The 17483-nt window shown below is 36.0% G+C and overlaps 1 protein-coding gene across 4 annotated transcripts in view; it reads right to left on the bottom strand.

The window, feature by feature from the left end:
• PCSK5 (proprotein convertase subtilisin/kexin type 5) overlaps nt 1-17483 on the bottom strand; it is a 404343-nt gene that overhangs the window by 167894 nt on the left and 218966 nt on the right. For all 4 annotated transcript variants that reach the window (XM_006918450.2, XM_015594534.2, XM_025051431.1 and 1 more), the window contains exon 11: nt 601-718. In XM_006918450.2, the coding sequence (XP_006918512.1) occupies nt 601-718 (118 nt within the window). The remainder of the gene's footprint in view (nt 1-600; nt 719-17483) is intronic.

Below are 17483 nucleotides of genomic sequence, written 5' to 3'. Positions count from 1 at the left end.
CTAAATATTTCTCCGAGAGCCAACTCTATAAAGAAAGCCAAAAGCAAAATATGAATAAAGTCATGAAGCGGAATCCTACTCTTTGGATTCAGCACCTAGGAGAGACTTCACACTATCGCATGGTAAATCCTGCCAGCACAGCCTCCAAGTTTGTGCAGCTGAAATACGGGAATAGGCCCCGAAATCTCTGAATAAACCACCGTCTCGTTTACTGTGCATTTTCCACCACTCTTTGGAGAATTACACGCTATGTAGTTAAGTTTCCACAACTTAAGGTTTAGTTTTTTGGTCACATTGACTTATGGAGAATAAGTGGATCATCAAATAAAAGTATTGACAGAGTAGAAACCTAAAGAATGCTTATCTTTAAGGGTCACCCCACAGGACCCTTTTAGAGATGCTTTAAAGAATCCTTGGGTTCTACTCATGGGGATGTAACAGCTTAGCCTCCTAGACATTCTATTAGAGTTTTATAATTACATGAGAAAAAACTACACAAGGTTTAAGCTTCCATGCGTAACAAAGGGTGATCTTGAGCACTTGCACTGTCCTGCTCTCTTTCAAGGCATTGTCATACTGTCTGCTTGCAGCACACATTACTTGATTTGTCGGTCTGTGCTCTCCACACACACATGCTGCTGGGGAACAGTGGTCCATTTCTCCGCCTCCATCACCATGGCTTCTGCATCCATCAGTCCAAATCCATAGAGATGGCTCACTATGGAAGGTAAGAGGTTGGTCAGCTTTGCTGTAGTTAGGAGCAACCTACATTATATATGCTGAGTTATAATTTCACTCAGCAGAACCCAGACACATCCCTATGGGATCCTGGCTTTCTTTCTATCAAGGATTTAAAAACAAATAAAACAAAATAGGTAAACGATCACAAAAAATAAGATGAATGTATATTACTCATTGATTATATATCATTACTAGTAACATGACTGTCATTTATGAATTGTTACTACGTGGTATTTAATCCTCCCAACAATCTTAAGATGTTAGTGCTATTATTATCATCATTCATGGATGAGAAAAATGAGGAACAGAGAAACTTGGTTGGGGCTGACTAGCAATTCAGTGGTTGGGCTGGATTCTAACCCACATAGCTTGTTCAAAGGCTTCACTGTTAACCACTTGTATTCAAGTGATGATATCATTGATTTTGTAAGATAAAATAATTAATAGGTTTAAAGAGAAGTGACAATGTATACGACTTCTCCTAGTGCAATAAGAACTTACATGCAAGAAATACCAATTTTCTGACATGTCTAGTCTTTAGGTTGAATATCCCAGAAGAAATAATTACCTCTCCTTTAGCATATGAAAAATTTATTAAATTTTATGCATGAAATATTTGGAGGCCTCTAGATTTGTATGCCAGCTTCGTATCTTCGCATGTAATCTTTTAGTTCTCAGTGAGAATACCTATTTATCTAAAGCTGAATTTGACATAACTATCTCAGAAATTTCAATTATATATAAGAATATTTTAGTGATGATATAGCATGATCAGCATGTGCAGTCCTTTCTAAAAATACTTTAAAAAATCTCGGTTGAGTACTTTAAATCTTTACCTTGCTTAAACTGTCTCATATCCTTTATATTTAGTACAAAATCATACTTTTACCAGATTTGCTGCCTAAAACATTTTCCTTATAACATTAATTACTTTATGCAAAAATTTCTATAGCTGCCCAGGCTTATGGGTTATTTAAATACTTCAGCTTGAAATTCAAGATGTTCTATGATACAGTACCATACTACTTTCAAAATAACCTATTCACCAAACTTTTTGCTTTAGAAAAGTCATTCCTTTTCTAAAGATGAGACACTCCCAGTCACATCTTGCTCTTTCTGTCTGCCTTTGCTCATGCTGAGCCCTTGGCCTGGAAGTCCCCCATGCTTCCTCTCTGCAGAGTCAAACTCTAACAAGTTCCTGAAGGTCTAGCTATTTGACCTCCTCCTCCCTGAAACATTTCTGGCCAATAAAAATCAATAGATATTTACTGAAATTCAACTATCTGTGACGAGTGAACTTTTCTTCTTTATAGTCTTACGACGCTAATTAACTTGTCAATCCATGTGCCCTCCTGCTCATCCGTCTTCCCAATCGTCTATCTACCCATCCACTCATCCATCCATCCAGCCAGATATCTAGCCAGCCAGCAATCCTGTTACCCGTTCGTCCATCTGTCCATCCGTCTGTCCGTCCATCAGTCCATCCAGGCACTGTATTAAGCACTGTACTTTTTATCTGTGCCATCAACTGAATTTCTAATTAACTGTTAGCATCTGTCTTTTTACCTCAACTGTATTATAAACTGTTTAATTACAGGAACATGACCTTATATTTCTTTAAATGTTCCATGGGATTTAGCAGAATGTTATACATGGCAGAGGAAAAAGATATTACAACATATAAAAAAGGAAAATTATTCTAGGATTCAGAAATATTGCTCTATTTCTGCTATTTGCTAATTATATAATTCTTGAAAAACAAGTTAAAATATCTTACCCACAATTTCCTCATTTTGGGATATTATCCATCCCGTTACCATTACTAAATTATTATTATATGTCCCGTTTGAGAAAATCTGTGTAAAGAATTATATAAATAGTAGGACTCATTATTATACTATCAGGTACTCAGCCAGTCAGAACATACTGAATAAAATTGAATAAAATTACTTTACTATGGCAAGGATATCTGTAGTATTTTTATATGTGCACTTTTGTAACTTTTAGTATAAATGACTTATTTTATTGATTAAAAATTAATGCACATTCATTGTAAAAACTTGTAAATACATCCAGAAAAGAAGAAAGAAAATAAAACTCACCAATAATCTCATCACAATTTAGTAACTGCCATTAACAATTCTGTATATTCAGTACTAGTCACGTAATACTATAGGAAGCAATTTTACCCCCTTAGTTACAAAAGAGACAGAGTGGCCCAGATAATACAAGAGAAATGTCAAGTTTGGGCTCAAGGAAACCCAATCATGGAGATTTTTTGTTAAAGTTCACGTAAATCTTATGTTCTCACTTATCACTTAACCATAGTCTATATCATTCCATTGTGAACAGTCTCAGGTATTTTCCTTCTCTGGGGGAAATGAAATTGCTCCCAAAGATGCTATGCCAGGCTCTCTAACACTGCATAGAACCCAAATAACCCCATGCTAGTGTCATGTGGTTTTAAACCAGCACGACTTATCATTTTACCTGTTTAGGGGAAAGAGATGAAATATTTGGCTGGTACGTGTAGGAGTGAGAAAGAGGGGAGGTGGAGGCTGGGGAGGGCAAGGGCTTTGAATGGTCTGCAGAACAGGCTGCCTGGGCTCCAATGAGCTGTACTGGCTCCTGCGACGCCCACTCCTATCGGCAATAGCTGTCAACCTAACAACCATTAGGACATAAATTAACACACAGAGTCATCAAACACAACAAACACTTCGTGCCTGTTAAGCCCGAGTTAAGTAGAAAAGCATCTTGAGTCTTTACGAAGGCTATAAATTTGTTTCCTTTTCTGATTCAATTCCTACCCTCCAGAGACGATGTCCATTCGTGCAACACTCAAACTAGATGTTCAGAAAAGGGGCTCACGAGCTCCACTTAAACTACAGGCTGGCAAGTCAACAGAAAAAAAAGTATGTTAATAGAATATTAATGAATGAAGGAATTGGATTAGATCAATACTGAGTCAGTAATGGAGATTTTTAGTATTTTAAATACTAGAAATTATATATCTGTCCACAATCATGAAACACAGCCTAAGAAAAAAAAATGCAATAAATTTATTTCCTTTTTTGGAGGTGGGGAGTGGTTGCTAGCAATATATCAACTACATGTATTTTGATTGGTACTTATTTGTTTGTTTTTTGGTAAATACTGATGAGAAAATAATTACACAATTATGTTGGGCAGATAAACTTCAAAATATAGTGTCAACAGGGGAAATATAATTTGGAAACAATAATTTTTGAGATATAATTGTAATTGACATATTAATTTTAAAAATATAAAGTTTTCAGATTCTAGAATGACCTATAAATTCAGAAACACTGATCTTTCTTTTGGTGGCCATTTGAGTCAAGTCTGTCTTGCCCATCACACTGTTACCATGACAGGCCACAGGGTGTATGATCTCTCCAGTGGCCTCAGCAGATCTGTGAATGAATACACCTTAGAGGAGAAATTTTATTTAATTCGCCAAGTGGCATACAGTGTTTACAAGAGAATTGTAAGGGGAATTAGGAGGTCTGTTCTTTTTATTACTGACTCCTATAAAGTCATCATTAACACTCAAAATTTATCCAAGTATAGAGCCCACATTCACATTTAAAACATTTCTGATTGTAGCACATATACCATGCAAATAACCGGTTGTGATATGGCCATTCCATAACTAAAGTAGTTTTATTTATGCACATTTCTCATGCCAAGCTGAGAGCAAAACCCGAGCCTGAAAATCACTTTTATCCTCTTTGAGTAGAACCCTCTCTGTGTAAGCGCTGTGTAAAATGCAAAATTCTATGACATTAGTGTACAACATTCGTGTGAGCAGGCATACAACCAGTTCAAACAGAATTTTCCATTCCTATGAGTGGGGGCAGTAAACAGGCAGGTTGTAGTTTTCACATTAGTTAAGATTTGAAAATCAATATTCAGAAAGATAGAGGGAACAATGCATACATAGAGTAGTGAATGATCTCAAAACAAAATTATTAAAGTATATTTCAGAAAGTAAATGTATTTCTTGGTAGCATGATGTTGAATAAGCTTAATAAAGAAAATTTGAAAAATTTGCATAACATTGTATGTATCCCATCAGGCTGCACGACTGTCTATGTGGGTAAGCTCAGAAAACTGAAATTGTATTACGCCAGAAGTAGAGCTAGTTTTTATTCAAAGCTATCTAAAGGCTTCCCTGCTTGGACTAGTCAGATGGACAACAAAAGGCAGGAAAATAGATGATGTTCTCCAGCAGGTGTATTTTCATTTTCTGATGAGATCAAAAGTGCTGAGAAGCTAATCACTAAGCACACAAGTAAATGACTGCATAGTTTGAAAGCAGATACAGTTAATTTAAATAACAGTTCTAACTAAACTCAATTGAGGCCTGAGCACAGGAAGCAATTAACCAGGGAAACAGTATACTTTTATCTCTTTTAGTGGACTATCCTTACTGGAGCCAGCTACTTTAAATCTTTCTTTTCTTTTTTAATATTATACTGAATGGACATTTCATGATGACCCTAAAATGACTATCAGTAAAGCATTTTATATATAATAAAGGAATTGGTTAAAAAAGAACTTTTTAAAAGGTTTTTGAGCTTCGTGAAGTAAGCCTTTCTGCTGCCAGCTGTCAGATGTACAGACAATGTTATGCAGCATCCAAAGTAAAATAAGGCAAGCAAACAACAACAAAAACTCTGTATAAGAAATCAGTAAAATCATTAAAAAAGGCAACGAATGGGAAAGAACCCAAAAGAGGCTGGTATACAAAAAGTACTCAGTAAATGTTAGTTGACATTAGGAGTCAGGTAGGAGGACCCAAGAGGGAAAAGTGATATTCGCTTTGCGCTTTGGTGCAAGTACGGACTTTGGTGATGTGAAGATGGTTGGGGGTTCATTCCAGGGGCCAGGATGGAGCCTCCTGGTTAAATAATCAGGTCTGCCTGTAGTTCATTGGGGCAGCAAGGAAACCAGCAGCCCTGGAGTGGACAGCAGGTGGGAGAGTGGTTGACAGGGATAGGCATTAGTGGTAAACATGGCAGGAAATAAGGAGGTGAGAGCAGACCTGGAGAGAACTAAAAGCCAACCTTAATCGATTGTCCGGTGAACTCCGCCATCAACCAGGCTGTGGTTATTCTCATCTACCTACAAGTAAACCACCAGACTACAAGGTAGTTATGCAAATTCCTGTCTTGAGGGGACTGCTTGATCTGTGGGTGGGTAGAAACTCCAACCCCAGATCAAAGAGTTCCTGCAGCTGTGCAGTCCTCGCACCTTTGGGTTCTTTGATCCTCAACAGCACTGAACCACCTGCTCTGAAATAACAGCTCCCACCAGGGACCCTGTGCCTCCCACACCTATTAATCAACCAGGCCAAATGTGCAGAATAGGGGGAGGAAGTGAAACATGAGAGGGCCTGCGACACTTTCTTTAGGTCATCTTGTCCCACACGTGTAATGTGAATGCTTAAGTTCTGCCTTTTCGAAGTAAAAATACATAGCTAAATATCATAACATAAAATGAAAAAATTGTAAGGATGAAAAAGTGGCGAGTAATGCTCTTCAATCTCCTATCTTTATATTTCTTCATTTAAATATCTTGGACAGATGAAAAGCCAGGATGCTTCCAGAACTACCTACTTCTCCCCTTTCCTTACTCCCTTTTTCTGACATCTATCTCTTCATTATATACCCTTTGATTTCAGTGTGAAAGGCTCATAAGCTTCTTTTTTTTTATTATTAAGTTTATTGAGGTAACATTAATACAATTATATAATTTTCAGGTATACATTATAATTTGACATCTATATATTCTATTGTGCATTTACCACCCAAAGTCCAGTTTCTTTCAGTTACCATATATTTGATCCTTCATAAGCATTTTAGAGAATCAGAGCGACAGTTGCTGTGCTTTATTCTGCAATGCAGTGCAAAATGCAGACTCCCTTAGAGAGGGAAAACAGAGCAGCCAGCACCTGCCTTATTTCTGCATGCTTTATTTTTCCCTTGCTCTTCCTAAAATCTTGGGCCCTAGTCAACAGCTCCAGCCAGATCCAAACATGCCAGCCGTCACCAGTGCTACTGAGGTCTTGCATGTGGAAAGTTTCCCGACTGATACTTGGCTGTCTGCAGGTCTGTACTTCAAAGCTCCTCTCGGGATGGGTTTGGTCAGCAGCTGTAGGTAGTCAGACAGGCTTGTTATTACAGAGATGAAGTAAGGAGAGTTTGGGGAAGCACTGCTGAATACTTCTTCTCTGTGTACAATGTCCATCCTTATACATGGATGTATATATACATCATTATGTTATGTATGCACATATAAAATATGTATTTTTTATTATGCTTCTTTACAGAGTTAAGATAAGGAGATACATCTGCCTTTTCTCAAGAGTCTCTTTCCATTTTAAGAAAAAATGTCAAATTATCTTCTTTGGACATTCCTTTTATTTGCTTTCAATATAGTTATAATAAGCAAGAAATTTGTTTAAGGAAATCGACTAGTATTTCTTGACTGGAGGTAGGAAAATTGTTTTACCAGCTTGGGGAGGACTAGTATTTCTTGACTGGAGGTAGGAAAATGGTTTTACCAGCTTGGGGAGGGCATATGCAGATCACATTAGTGCTTGTTTTTAGGAAACTGAGTTTGTTTGTACAGAGAGGAGAATCAGATAAAAAATGTACTATGAAGGCCTATGGGTAAAAACTAATTGAAGACTGGACTGACCATATGTCAGCTCTTAGCCTCAATTTTCTTGATGTGTAACTTGAGCAAACAAATACCAGATTGGGATCTTGATGAGCCAGCAGCCAAAATTCTTATTTGTAAATTATTCACTTTTTAGATAACCCGTCCTTTAATTTTCTTTTCCTTTTGTTTTTTCTTGTCATAAAAGAAATAGAAAATCTAGTTTGTATTTATTTCAAGTGACTTTTCACACTCAGTGGTTAACAGTGTTTGCAAAGATATGGTTGTTTCATCCACCTACACATCTATGGCTCACCTGATATGGAGCCATTACTCACTGCTGAGGTGATCACAAAGCACAAAGAAGAGTGACAATAAAGAAATTATTCCTTGCAACTGGAAATATCACCATCTCATTAGGAAGAAAACTAACACTTATCTTTATATGTTTCAAGTACTATGTAAGGCTTCTCATAACATTCCTTTTAATCTACATAAAACTCAAGTTTGAAGCTTAAGAAACAATAATCAGGAAATGTCTATAAAATCTCAGAAAAATAGACCATTAATGTGCTCTTAGAAGAAATAAGACCTGAGATGGTTCTTAAATCCTTAAGTTAGATCTAGATTCAAGGAGGTGTAACTGGGAGTCAGTAATGAGAGCAGGACGTTGGGAATGGTGGCTTCCTCATGGAAGCTGTGTGGACCTGGGATCATGTGGATGAATTTAATCCAGAGGCAATGAGTGGCCAACGATCAAGGAAATGACAATTTTATTGATATTCTAGAACGTGTTTAGGGAGCTGTTTTGTAAAAGATGATCAATAGATTATGTTTCGGAAGTTCTGAGTTTTAAATGACAGGAAGAGCTTTGCGCAGAGATTCAAGACCGGTAATGGATCAAGTCAGCGATGAAGATGTAGAACTAAAAATCATCAATAAGGAGGTAATACTTGTAATCGAAAGGAAGGCAGGGATGTGAAAGAAAAGCAGTGAAATTAAGAGAATGTGGAAGGGCGGGAGAGGGGATGTGGGGAGGGAGAGAAGAGAAAAGGAGAGAAGGAGGAAAGAGACCACTTAGGAGAGCACTCGCGGGCACACCCCCTCTTGTGCTAAGGAGAGAAAAGAATCGGTGAAGTGTCAAAGAACAGGGCTATATCTTTGCATCGCAAAAGGCAAGGAAACACAGATCTGGACTGGGTAGATCAGAAGCAGGAAATCCCAGAGAAAAACAAGAGCCCTTCTGATCTGGCAAGTAGGAATGGTTTAAAGTCTCAAAGAGTAACTTCACTTCAAGGTGGAAGTGGAAACAAAATTGCAGAGAATTACGGAGGGACCGAATAGTAAGGAAACGGAAGCGGCTAATTTAGATTACTTGTTAGACATTTTTAGTTGTGCAAGGAAGGCAGTAGGATAATGGAAAAGTTGTTTTATTCCCCCTCCGAGATGGGGGATACAAAGTTTGCAAGCAGAGGATTGCGGTCTGATGAACAGAAAGGAGAATGCATGTGGCTGGGAACAAAGGGTTAAAGAATAGGATTTTTTTTGAGAGCACCTTTCACAAATGGGATTCCTTACTCACGCTACAAACACAAAACGAACCAAAAAACTAACAAACAAAAAAAGTCCCCCTTATTTGAGAGACTTTTTTCATTTCTTCTAAAGATGGTAGTTCATTTGTGCCATTCACAAGAAAAAGTTAATTCATTACATACAGCGAATGACTTGGTTCAGTAAGTAGTTCCAAAACTTGCATGTGCATCAGAACACTGAGACAACTTATGAAAGTACACATTGCTCAGTCTACTGTTGAGCAGTTCAGAGGTAAGGCCCAGAATTTGCATTTCCAACAAGTTCTCAGGTGTTGCTGATGTTTGAGACCCACTTCCTGAGGGTCTAAGGGCTAGCCAGCATCTCTCCTGGAAGCCTACCTGAAAAACCCTGGTTAATCAGGCTATCATCTCCAACATAAGGCCAGAGTCTCTGCAGGCATGATTCAAATACCTTTCCCTCATGCCAATAGCACAGGAAATGAAAGCTGGCTACGCAGTACATCATGCTAACATCTTTTCATATGGGTTACCGCACACATTTTTGCTTTTCTTACAAAGGTATTTTAAGAAGATACGGTTCTCCTAATTAACCAATAGATGAATTACCCTGCACTCTTCAAGCACGAGTTGGTCTAGATATTTTCTTTTTGGATGCACTTTCCTCAAGGAGTTAACTTCTATGCATTGTTAGGACAAAATAAGAGTTTGACTGAGTTGAGAAACATAATCATGCTTACTTAAAATGCTGACAATAGTAAATGCTCTGAAGTATCTATTTAATCTATTGAAATCTACCTATTGTATCTACTCTTTTACAATTGAAGTGCACTTAATGTATTAAGAATGCTTTCCAAAATAAGATGTCTAGAAGAATTTTTGGGGGGAGGTTAAAAATAATATCTTACATATGCATTTTATTACATATTAGCTAATGAAATCTTTACAACCATCCCACTGGCAAGATAGTATTATTTGCATTTTACAGCTGTAAAAACTAAGTCTCAAGAACATTAAAAGAACGCATCCAAAGTCAGAGGGACTGGAAGCCAAGTCTTCAGAATCTCTTTGTATTATATGTGTACCATTGGTTATTGCTATCTATAAGACACACAGTATTTATTTCAACTAATTTTTCAAGTCAGTCGTCAGCCTCAGAATAACGAAGTGGCAAAGAGGGTAAAACATTTGAGGTATTTATCTACATTTCACAAATGAGTGGATCATTTTTATCCTCTTTGCCTTTTGCAAATCAGCTGCCTAAAAGCTGCTCTCTTCTTCAAAACTCATTAAAATATCATGTGTAGAAAAAGAAATATGTGGGGTTTGGAAGAAAAGCTAACATCTGGCCCAGAACCCTTTCCCCTATTCTTGCTGGGAAATGACCTTCTTCAGTTATTTCTAGCAGGGATTTTCCCTGAATGTGGAGATATTAATATGGAAAAGATACTTTATATTATACATGCTTAGGCCATTTTTTTTTTATTTTTATTAGAGCTAACCAGTCATGCACAGATGGGAGAATGGCATTAAATGGCAAAGAGCAACTTCCAATTGTTAGCATCTAGCAGCAATCACAATACCCTTCTTTTTAGCTCTTTCAAAGATGACTCTGGCAAATTCAGGGTATACTTTGTCTTTCTGGTATAACACCATAAAACGAAGCCTGTTGAAGCCATTATTGGGATGTGTGATAGAAGTTTAATTGCTTTAAAATGCCTAAGGCTAGCAAGATGTGAACGTGTGTAAAGAGTATGAATTGAGATTCTAAGAAAAATAAAAGTCTGGATCTATTTATTTCACAGAAGATGTATCCAGATGGATTCTGCAAAGCAATTGCCTGGCATGTAACTGTACCTTGCTAGATGCAGTGGCCTTAGGAAGTCATGCATAGAACTAGGGCAGGATTAACTTTCAGGATTTCTTTTTGAATCTTTGAATCTGGTTTGTATTATAGACATTGGCACCAATATAAAGATCTCTCTGAAGAGAAAAAAAAGGATGGGCTAAGCCATTTCTACTAAAATTGTACTTTAAAAAGATGTAATCATAAGGCTCTTTTGTTTCTTGTTCATTTGGGCTATCTCATTGATCTCGACCCAGTACAACTAGAGCAGTACCCATTTCCCACTGTCTCAGGGTGGTTCGGCAGGTTAGAGCCCTCTGTCTCTCATGGGAGACAGAGAACTGGTGCTGCAGTCTGTGCCAGCAATACTGATGTCAGAGTCCAAACCGATATGCATGTACTAATGTCAATAACAGAGTTTCTCCTATGCACCTCAATCACATTTTTCCCTTTCACATTTAAAGCTTTATTCCTTGGAGGAAAAGATGGGTCTGTGAGAGCACCTTCACAAGACAGCTTGATGAAAATCATGGAAGTTTTAAATAAAGCCTTTTCACCCCTGACATGCCTGTGCTCATGCATCCCGTATATGTCAATATTTATAAAGACTTCACCCCAAATATGAATATTCTCCTACTGGCCCCAAATAAAAAAAAATATACATTTGAACTCACGAAGCTTCAATTATTTTGGGTCACAAAAAAGAATGTAAAAAGAATATGAAAAGAATAATAGATTCGTGCTTAGTACTTATACTCACTTCAAATTCTAAGGTTTTGCTTCAAACTTTGTCTAGAGAGCTGGCAATAAAGGTAGTATTGAAATCGTCAGAGATACCAGAAAACTCTATTTGACTCTGATAACACTGAGTTACTTTGCTAATGAAATTTCTGTGACTGTCAAGGTTGAAGCAGTAGGTGAAGGTTAAAATGAACAAATACATCTCTGAATAGATACCTTTTTAAAAGACCTTTGAAAAGACCATGCCTTTGATAATTGTGGAAAAAATTACCACAGAATTCCATGCAAGAGGGCTGCCCATGTGGGACCTATGTGAATTAGAGAAAGGTAGCTCTTTCTTTTTTTTTTTCTTTTTAAATTTATTTGATACTTCTTTCTTTAAGGCGAACACCATCCTACTCTAGGGCACATGGCTTGGTGAGTGGATCACAGGCTGGATTTCAGTCTCCACTCAACCCCTCGGTTTGGTTCCCTAGGGCAGTTAATAACCTGTGCAACGAACTATGACAGCCCTATCATACAATCACAGGCATTTCTTGCATTTTTGGCAATCTCCTCTGATTCTTGAGTCATATGTGGCTGGAAGTCAGTCGGCCTTTTAAGGCTTCTAAGATGCACAGTATTGAACAAAGCTGGACACATATCTTTTGCTTTGGCTCTGAAGATACTTCTGAGGGTAAAAGATGAAAAGAAGCAGAAGCAAACAATTTCCAGACAAAACCATTTCGCACACTGTATTAAGAAAGCACACACATTGTAGCCTCTGGTGGGTTCAAAAATGCAATGCCGCTTCTGAGGACTATGCATGATTTTAAGTTTGCTTTATGGCCAAGAAAAAGAATATCAATGCAAACCTTAAAGAAGAGAAAAAGTAATTCATAAACTGTAAATGCTTTTGTCATTCCATGTTAAAGTCTTATAGCAAACCAAGAGGTTTACCAGAATTATATCACTTGCTTTCTTTAAATCTCTGCAAATCATATGACAAGTACAGAGACTAGAACTGTATGTGAAAAATAATTCAAATATTGGAAGTTAAGTGACTTTCTGAAGGTCATGCCGAACAATAACAACCGGCAAAAAGACTCTGGTCAAAGTAAATTGGTGATGCCTTCTCAAAGAACAATTTCTGGTCTGACATTTTTCTGCAAGCAATCTTGTCACCACACCTTTTGCCCTGGGTTTATTAAAAAGCCATTTCAAAAAGCATTTCTTTCTCTTCTTTTTAAAAAAAGAATTTAGCAAAGATGATTATATATCACATCTCTATAATGCTCCTCGTTTAGAAGGAGGCCAAAAGATGATAAAAATTTCACCGACTGTCAAAAGTCCCTAAGGTGAGGAATACACAATTGCAAACCAAGATAATATAAAATGATCACTGCAGGAGAATTTTCATCCATTTTAGCAAGCCAATTTCTTATAGACATGTAATTTGGTAGGCCATATCATAGAACCAATAGTTTTACACTATAGGTTTAAGAAATAAAACTCTTTCTGACATCAGACAAGCAATTAGAATCAACTTACTTGAAAGTTATTACTACAGTCCAACTCACTTTCTCAAAATCACTGCAGCGGCTCCAAAATGTTTTTCAAATCAAACAAGAACTCCTAACTCCAGGATTCATGTAGCTTTGCTGTCAGTTCTTTTAAATTACTTTCCTCATCACACTATACCTGCCGTCTTTGCACACTGGGCTTTCTCTCTCCTCCCTTACCCTGACCGTCACTTTGACCATAGCTGTCTCATTCAGTTTTAATCCCCAAGCCTCCAAGAAATGCAAGTAAACTAAATAATGCATCGGTTTAAACTGAATAACCACTCTAGAAGCTATTTCAGACCCTCTTCGGTTCCCAATAGCAACTCTAAAGTTCTCAAACATCTTTCAACGTCTTGTATTCATTTACGTTTCTGATCTAGGTTATGTATGTGACATTAAAGTAACTCATTAATGAACAGCAGATTGTTTTTTTTTCCAATACTTTTGAGCCCATTTATTGTAATCTAAGTAGTCTCATGGAAAAACAGAGAACACATGTTAATCCTTTGACCATCAACTAAATTATCATCAACTAAAATTACTGACAAATGAAAATTATAACCCAAATTAGATAAAACAGATTACAAAAATGAGCATAGAAGTATTCTAAGAGATGTGTGAATATTAAGTAGCTTAATATTTGAAAGTAATAGAGAGCTAGTTTCATTTCTAAGCTACATATAGCATTTTAATGGCCACAGCTCTATATATAACTATACATATATATGTGCTCAATTTTTTCATAGAAAAATCATAACAGAATATTAACTGTTTATTGATTCAATATTAAAGGTTATATGAGAATGACGTATGACATATAGATGACAATTTTACCTGAGTGCATACTATGAATGAGGAACTGTGCTAAATTCTGTGTATGATACTGTTTTCCTCATTCTTCCCTTTGCCCACACCACTCAGCCTATGATGGCCTCCTAGCTTCTTCTTGACCAAGTCTTTGTATATGCTGTATGCCTAGCCTAAAATGCTCTACATCTGGTAAGCCATTTGGATTGCTCCCTCACTCCTCAGAGTCTCTGTTTAAAAGAAGCCTTTTCTCACTGTCCAACATCTAAAAAGTTATAATTTGTCCATACAAATACCTGGACCTGAATATCCATACCAGTTTTACTCACAACAGCTCCAAACTTGAAACAATAAAACTGCTTATGAAAAAGTAAGTATACAAATTATGGTATAGTCTTAGAGTGGAATACTACTTAGCAATAAAAAGGAATAAACTCCTTATATACTTAATGACATGGAATAAACCTCAACAATAGTACATGGAGAGAAAGAAGCCAGTTTCAAATAATTCTTTTTATATAAAAGTCTCCAAAAGACAACCTAATCTATAGTGACAGAAAGTATATCTGGTTGCATAGGGTAAGTTGGAGGCCTAAGGGATGAGAAAGAAGCACAAACAAACTTTTTTGGGATGATATAAATGTTCTATACCTTGATTGTGGTGAAGGTTACATAGATGTATACATTTGTACACTTAAAATGGTGCTTTTCATTATAAGTAAATTTACTCCAGAAAAGTTAAGACTGCATATAGATTACCAAATACACTATGTTTGTTTGTGAAGCTGGTTATCCTGAGTTTTTTTGTTTTAAATGAATGCAAAACCTCAAATAATGATAATAATAATAATAATAATAATAATAATAAAGGTCAAATTTTAAAAGTCTCTATAAGAGAATGTGTGTGTTTTGATAGGATTGTCTTGGTTTAAATCCTTTGTGGGTATCTTATTTTGGAACTGGATTCAGAATCTAGTTATCAGAGATTCAAAGAAATCCATTTCATTACTTTATAGCAACAAAATACTTATGGCCTAAAAACAACATTTGCCCTCATTGATCATCCTCTGTAATCACTGAGTTTAGGGCATGATGATTTTTATCTTTGCCTAAAATATCAATAGTCACCACAAAATATCAAGATTTCCTACCATTAAGGAGAGCCAGACTCACATACTAAAAGAATTTTTAAAATACCTGGAAAATCCAGCCTCATTAGAATTAGTGAAATCAAGTTCCATCAGGTGATCACACAAAAAGACATCAATTCTCTCTTCAGTGTACAAGCTTTTGCATATTGTTGAAAAATCATATTTTATACTTGCAACTTTCGTATTGTATATTAATGACTAGAGAGTCAATAGGACATTGATAGCTATAATCAATTCAGATTTTATCATTAGTTCTTATGTTGAAGCAATTAATTACAACTTTTAAGATTTAGTAGGTAGAATTCAAGGTGATATTTAAACATTAAAACTAATCTGCAAAACAGAAGTAGAATTGTGTTTGATATATAGATTATAGTCCCTGATATGCAATTATGAGATTTTTAAAAAAATATGAAGACATATTAGTGATAATTTTATTACAAAGTCCTTAATTCATTTTTTCTAGCCCACTCAAGGTAATTTAATTAATTTCAACCCCAAAACAATTCACAATATAGTTCTACATCTTTATCCTCATTTCAGAGAGTAGAAAGCTGCGGTGTATGAAAATATACTTTTAAGATTCTTTTTATGTTTGGTGTTTTCCATTTTCAAAGCACTTTCATTCACTTCAGCCTTCTCATTATTTTTGGTATTTGTTACTCACATTCAAAAAACCAAGATACAAAAGCTTTAATTGGCTTCCTCGAAGGCCAAAGAAAATATCAATAACAGACTACTACAATTTAAAGGTTCTTAAGATGGTGGCAAAGTCACAAAACTATTCCAAACATAATACTCTTTATTAACTAATTATATTTGGTGTAGAAATAATAGTCATGTAGTGCAACCATCATTTAAATTCGATTTTGAAGATGGATTTTAATTTGAAACCACATGCAAACTTTTGTATAAACTTATGTACTTAGGGATGAAAAAAATGCAACAAACAAAACACCTCGAAGTCTAACACACTTAACGTCATTCAAAAACCAGCATGGAGAAAACACTTTTCATTTTTAGAAAATATTTTTAACCTCATATATTGGTAAGCATGAGTTGAACACTCTTATGGGGCAAGTGGGCATTTTGGATACAAGACTCTAGATTAAGAAATGACCACACTCTTTGCTGTCAGGGTTCTATAGCTACTGTAGATGTTTTAGTAAATCATTCCCCAGACAAAAGAATAAAGGTAAAATCTCTAAATTATGTACGATTGACATCTTTTTAAAAAATAATTGAGCAAGAAGATAAGCTCGTATATACAATGGTCAATAAATAGAAAAACAAAAGGTTTTAAGTTAATACATATTAAATGACTGAGTTTATAGAGCAAAATGGTAGAAAACATAAAACCTTGAAGGAAAGGCAGGTGGCATTTCCAGTGAGCAAATTTTATTAGGTAAAATGAAATGTATTTACTTCCCTTTTTCTCTGCATTATATATGAGAAGAAGTGAGTGCCTTATTTCTGCAAATGAGATTGGGACTGGAATGAAGCATCTCATTCTATATCACCTCTGACACTGACCAGATGACTAACATTTCACTTTGACCTTTCTTCAAAAACATGATGTGGAGATTACCATTTAAGGTGCATTATGTAGCTTTAATCAGAGCTACAATATCACATCAGCATGCTAGGTGGCAAAGATGAAATATTATTTGTACAGTGAAATAATAAAATAAAATATAGCTTTACCCTTTCAAATGGTAACACATCAGATATCACTTTACACACTCAAAAACAAAACAAAACAAAACAAAAAACCCCACCACATTTCAAAACCTTCAGTTTCAATTCAACATATGGCATGCTTAATGGTTTCAGCATTTCTAATTCTTTTTAATAAGTGTTACAAACTGAAAGCAAGACAGGTAGGTATTAAAAATACATTGGAACATCTTAAAATTACCAGCCCTACCAGTGGAAATAAAATGATGGCGATTAAAAGTAATAAAGGTTATTAAAAGTTAAGGCCTTGGGAGGCTAAGAAGTCATGTTAGACTGTCAATTGTTTTCCCCATGGTGGGAAATCAGTTAGAAATTAAAAAAAAAAAAATCTAGTAGTTTAGTTGTGGTCAAAGAAAGAGTCAGTGGGGATGGGGAGGTTTCAGCAACATGCTGGTAGAAAAAAAGAGACTTACATAGTCTGGGAGGGCAGTGAAATGGAAGGCGTGGTAACCTCGCTCACTTAGTTGTCATTTTTGATTTTCAATGACATTTTTTTCATTCTTTCGCCTAGTAAAGATGACAGAAGGTCCTAATTTATTATCTGACGTCTATTCCTGTTCCTAAATTTAAGAGTTTAACTGTATACAGTCATATCATCCAAATACAGACACTTTGGGGAAAAAAAAAAAAAAAAACTAAAGGATGGATGTTGCATGCATTCAAATATAATGTACCCACA

This window comes from Pteropus alecto, unplaced genomic scaffold (assembly GCF_000325575.1).
Source record: "Pteropus alecto unplaced genomic scaffold, ASM32557v1 scaffold95, whole genome shotgun sequence".
In the NCBI taxonomy this organism is placed as follows: domain Eukaryota; kingdom Metazoa; phylum Chordata; class Mammalia; order Chiroptera; family Pteropodidae; genus Pteropus; species Pteropus alecto.
Note: the sequence above shows the minus strand (reverse complement) of the source record. Positions and strands in the feature narration are given on the sequence as shown.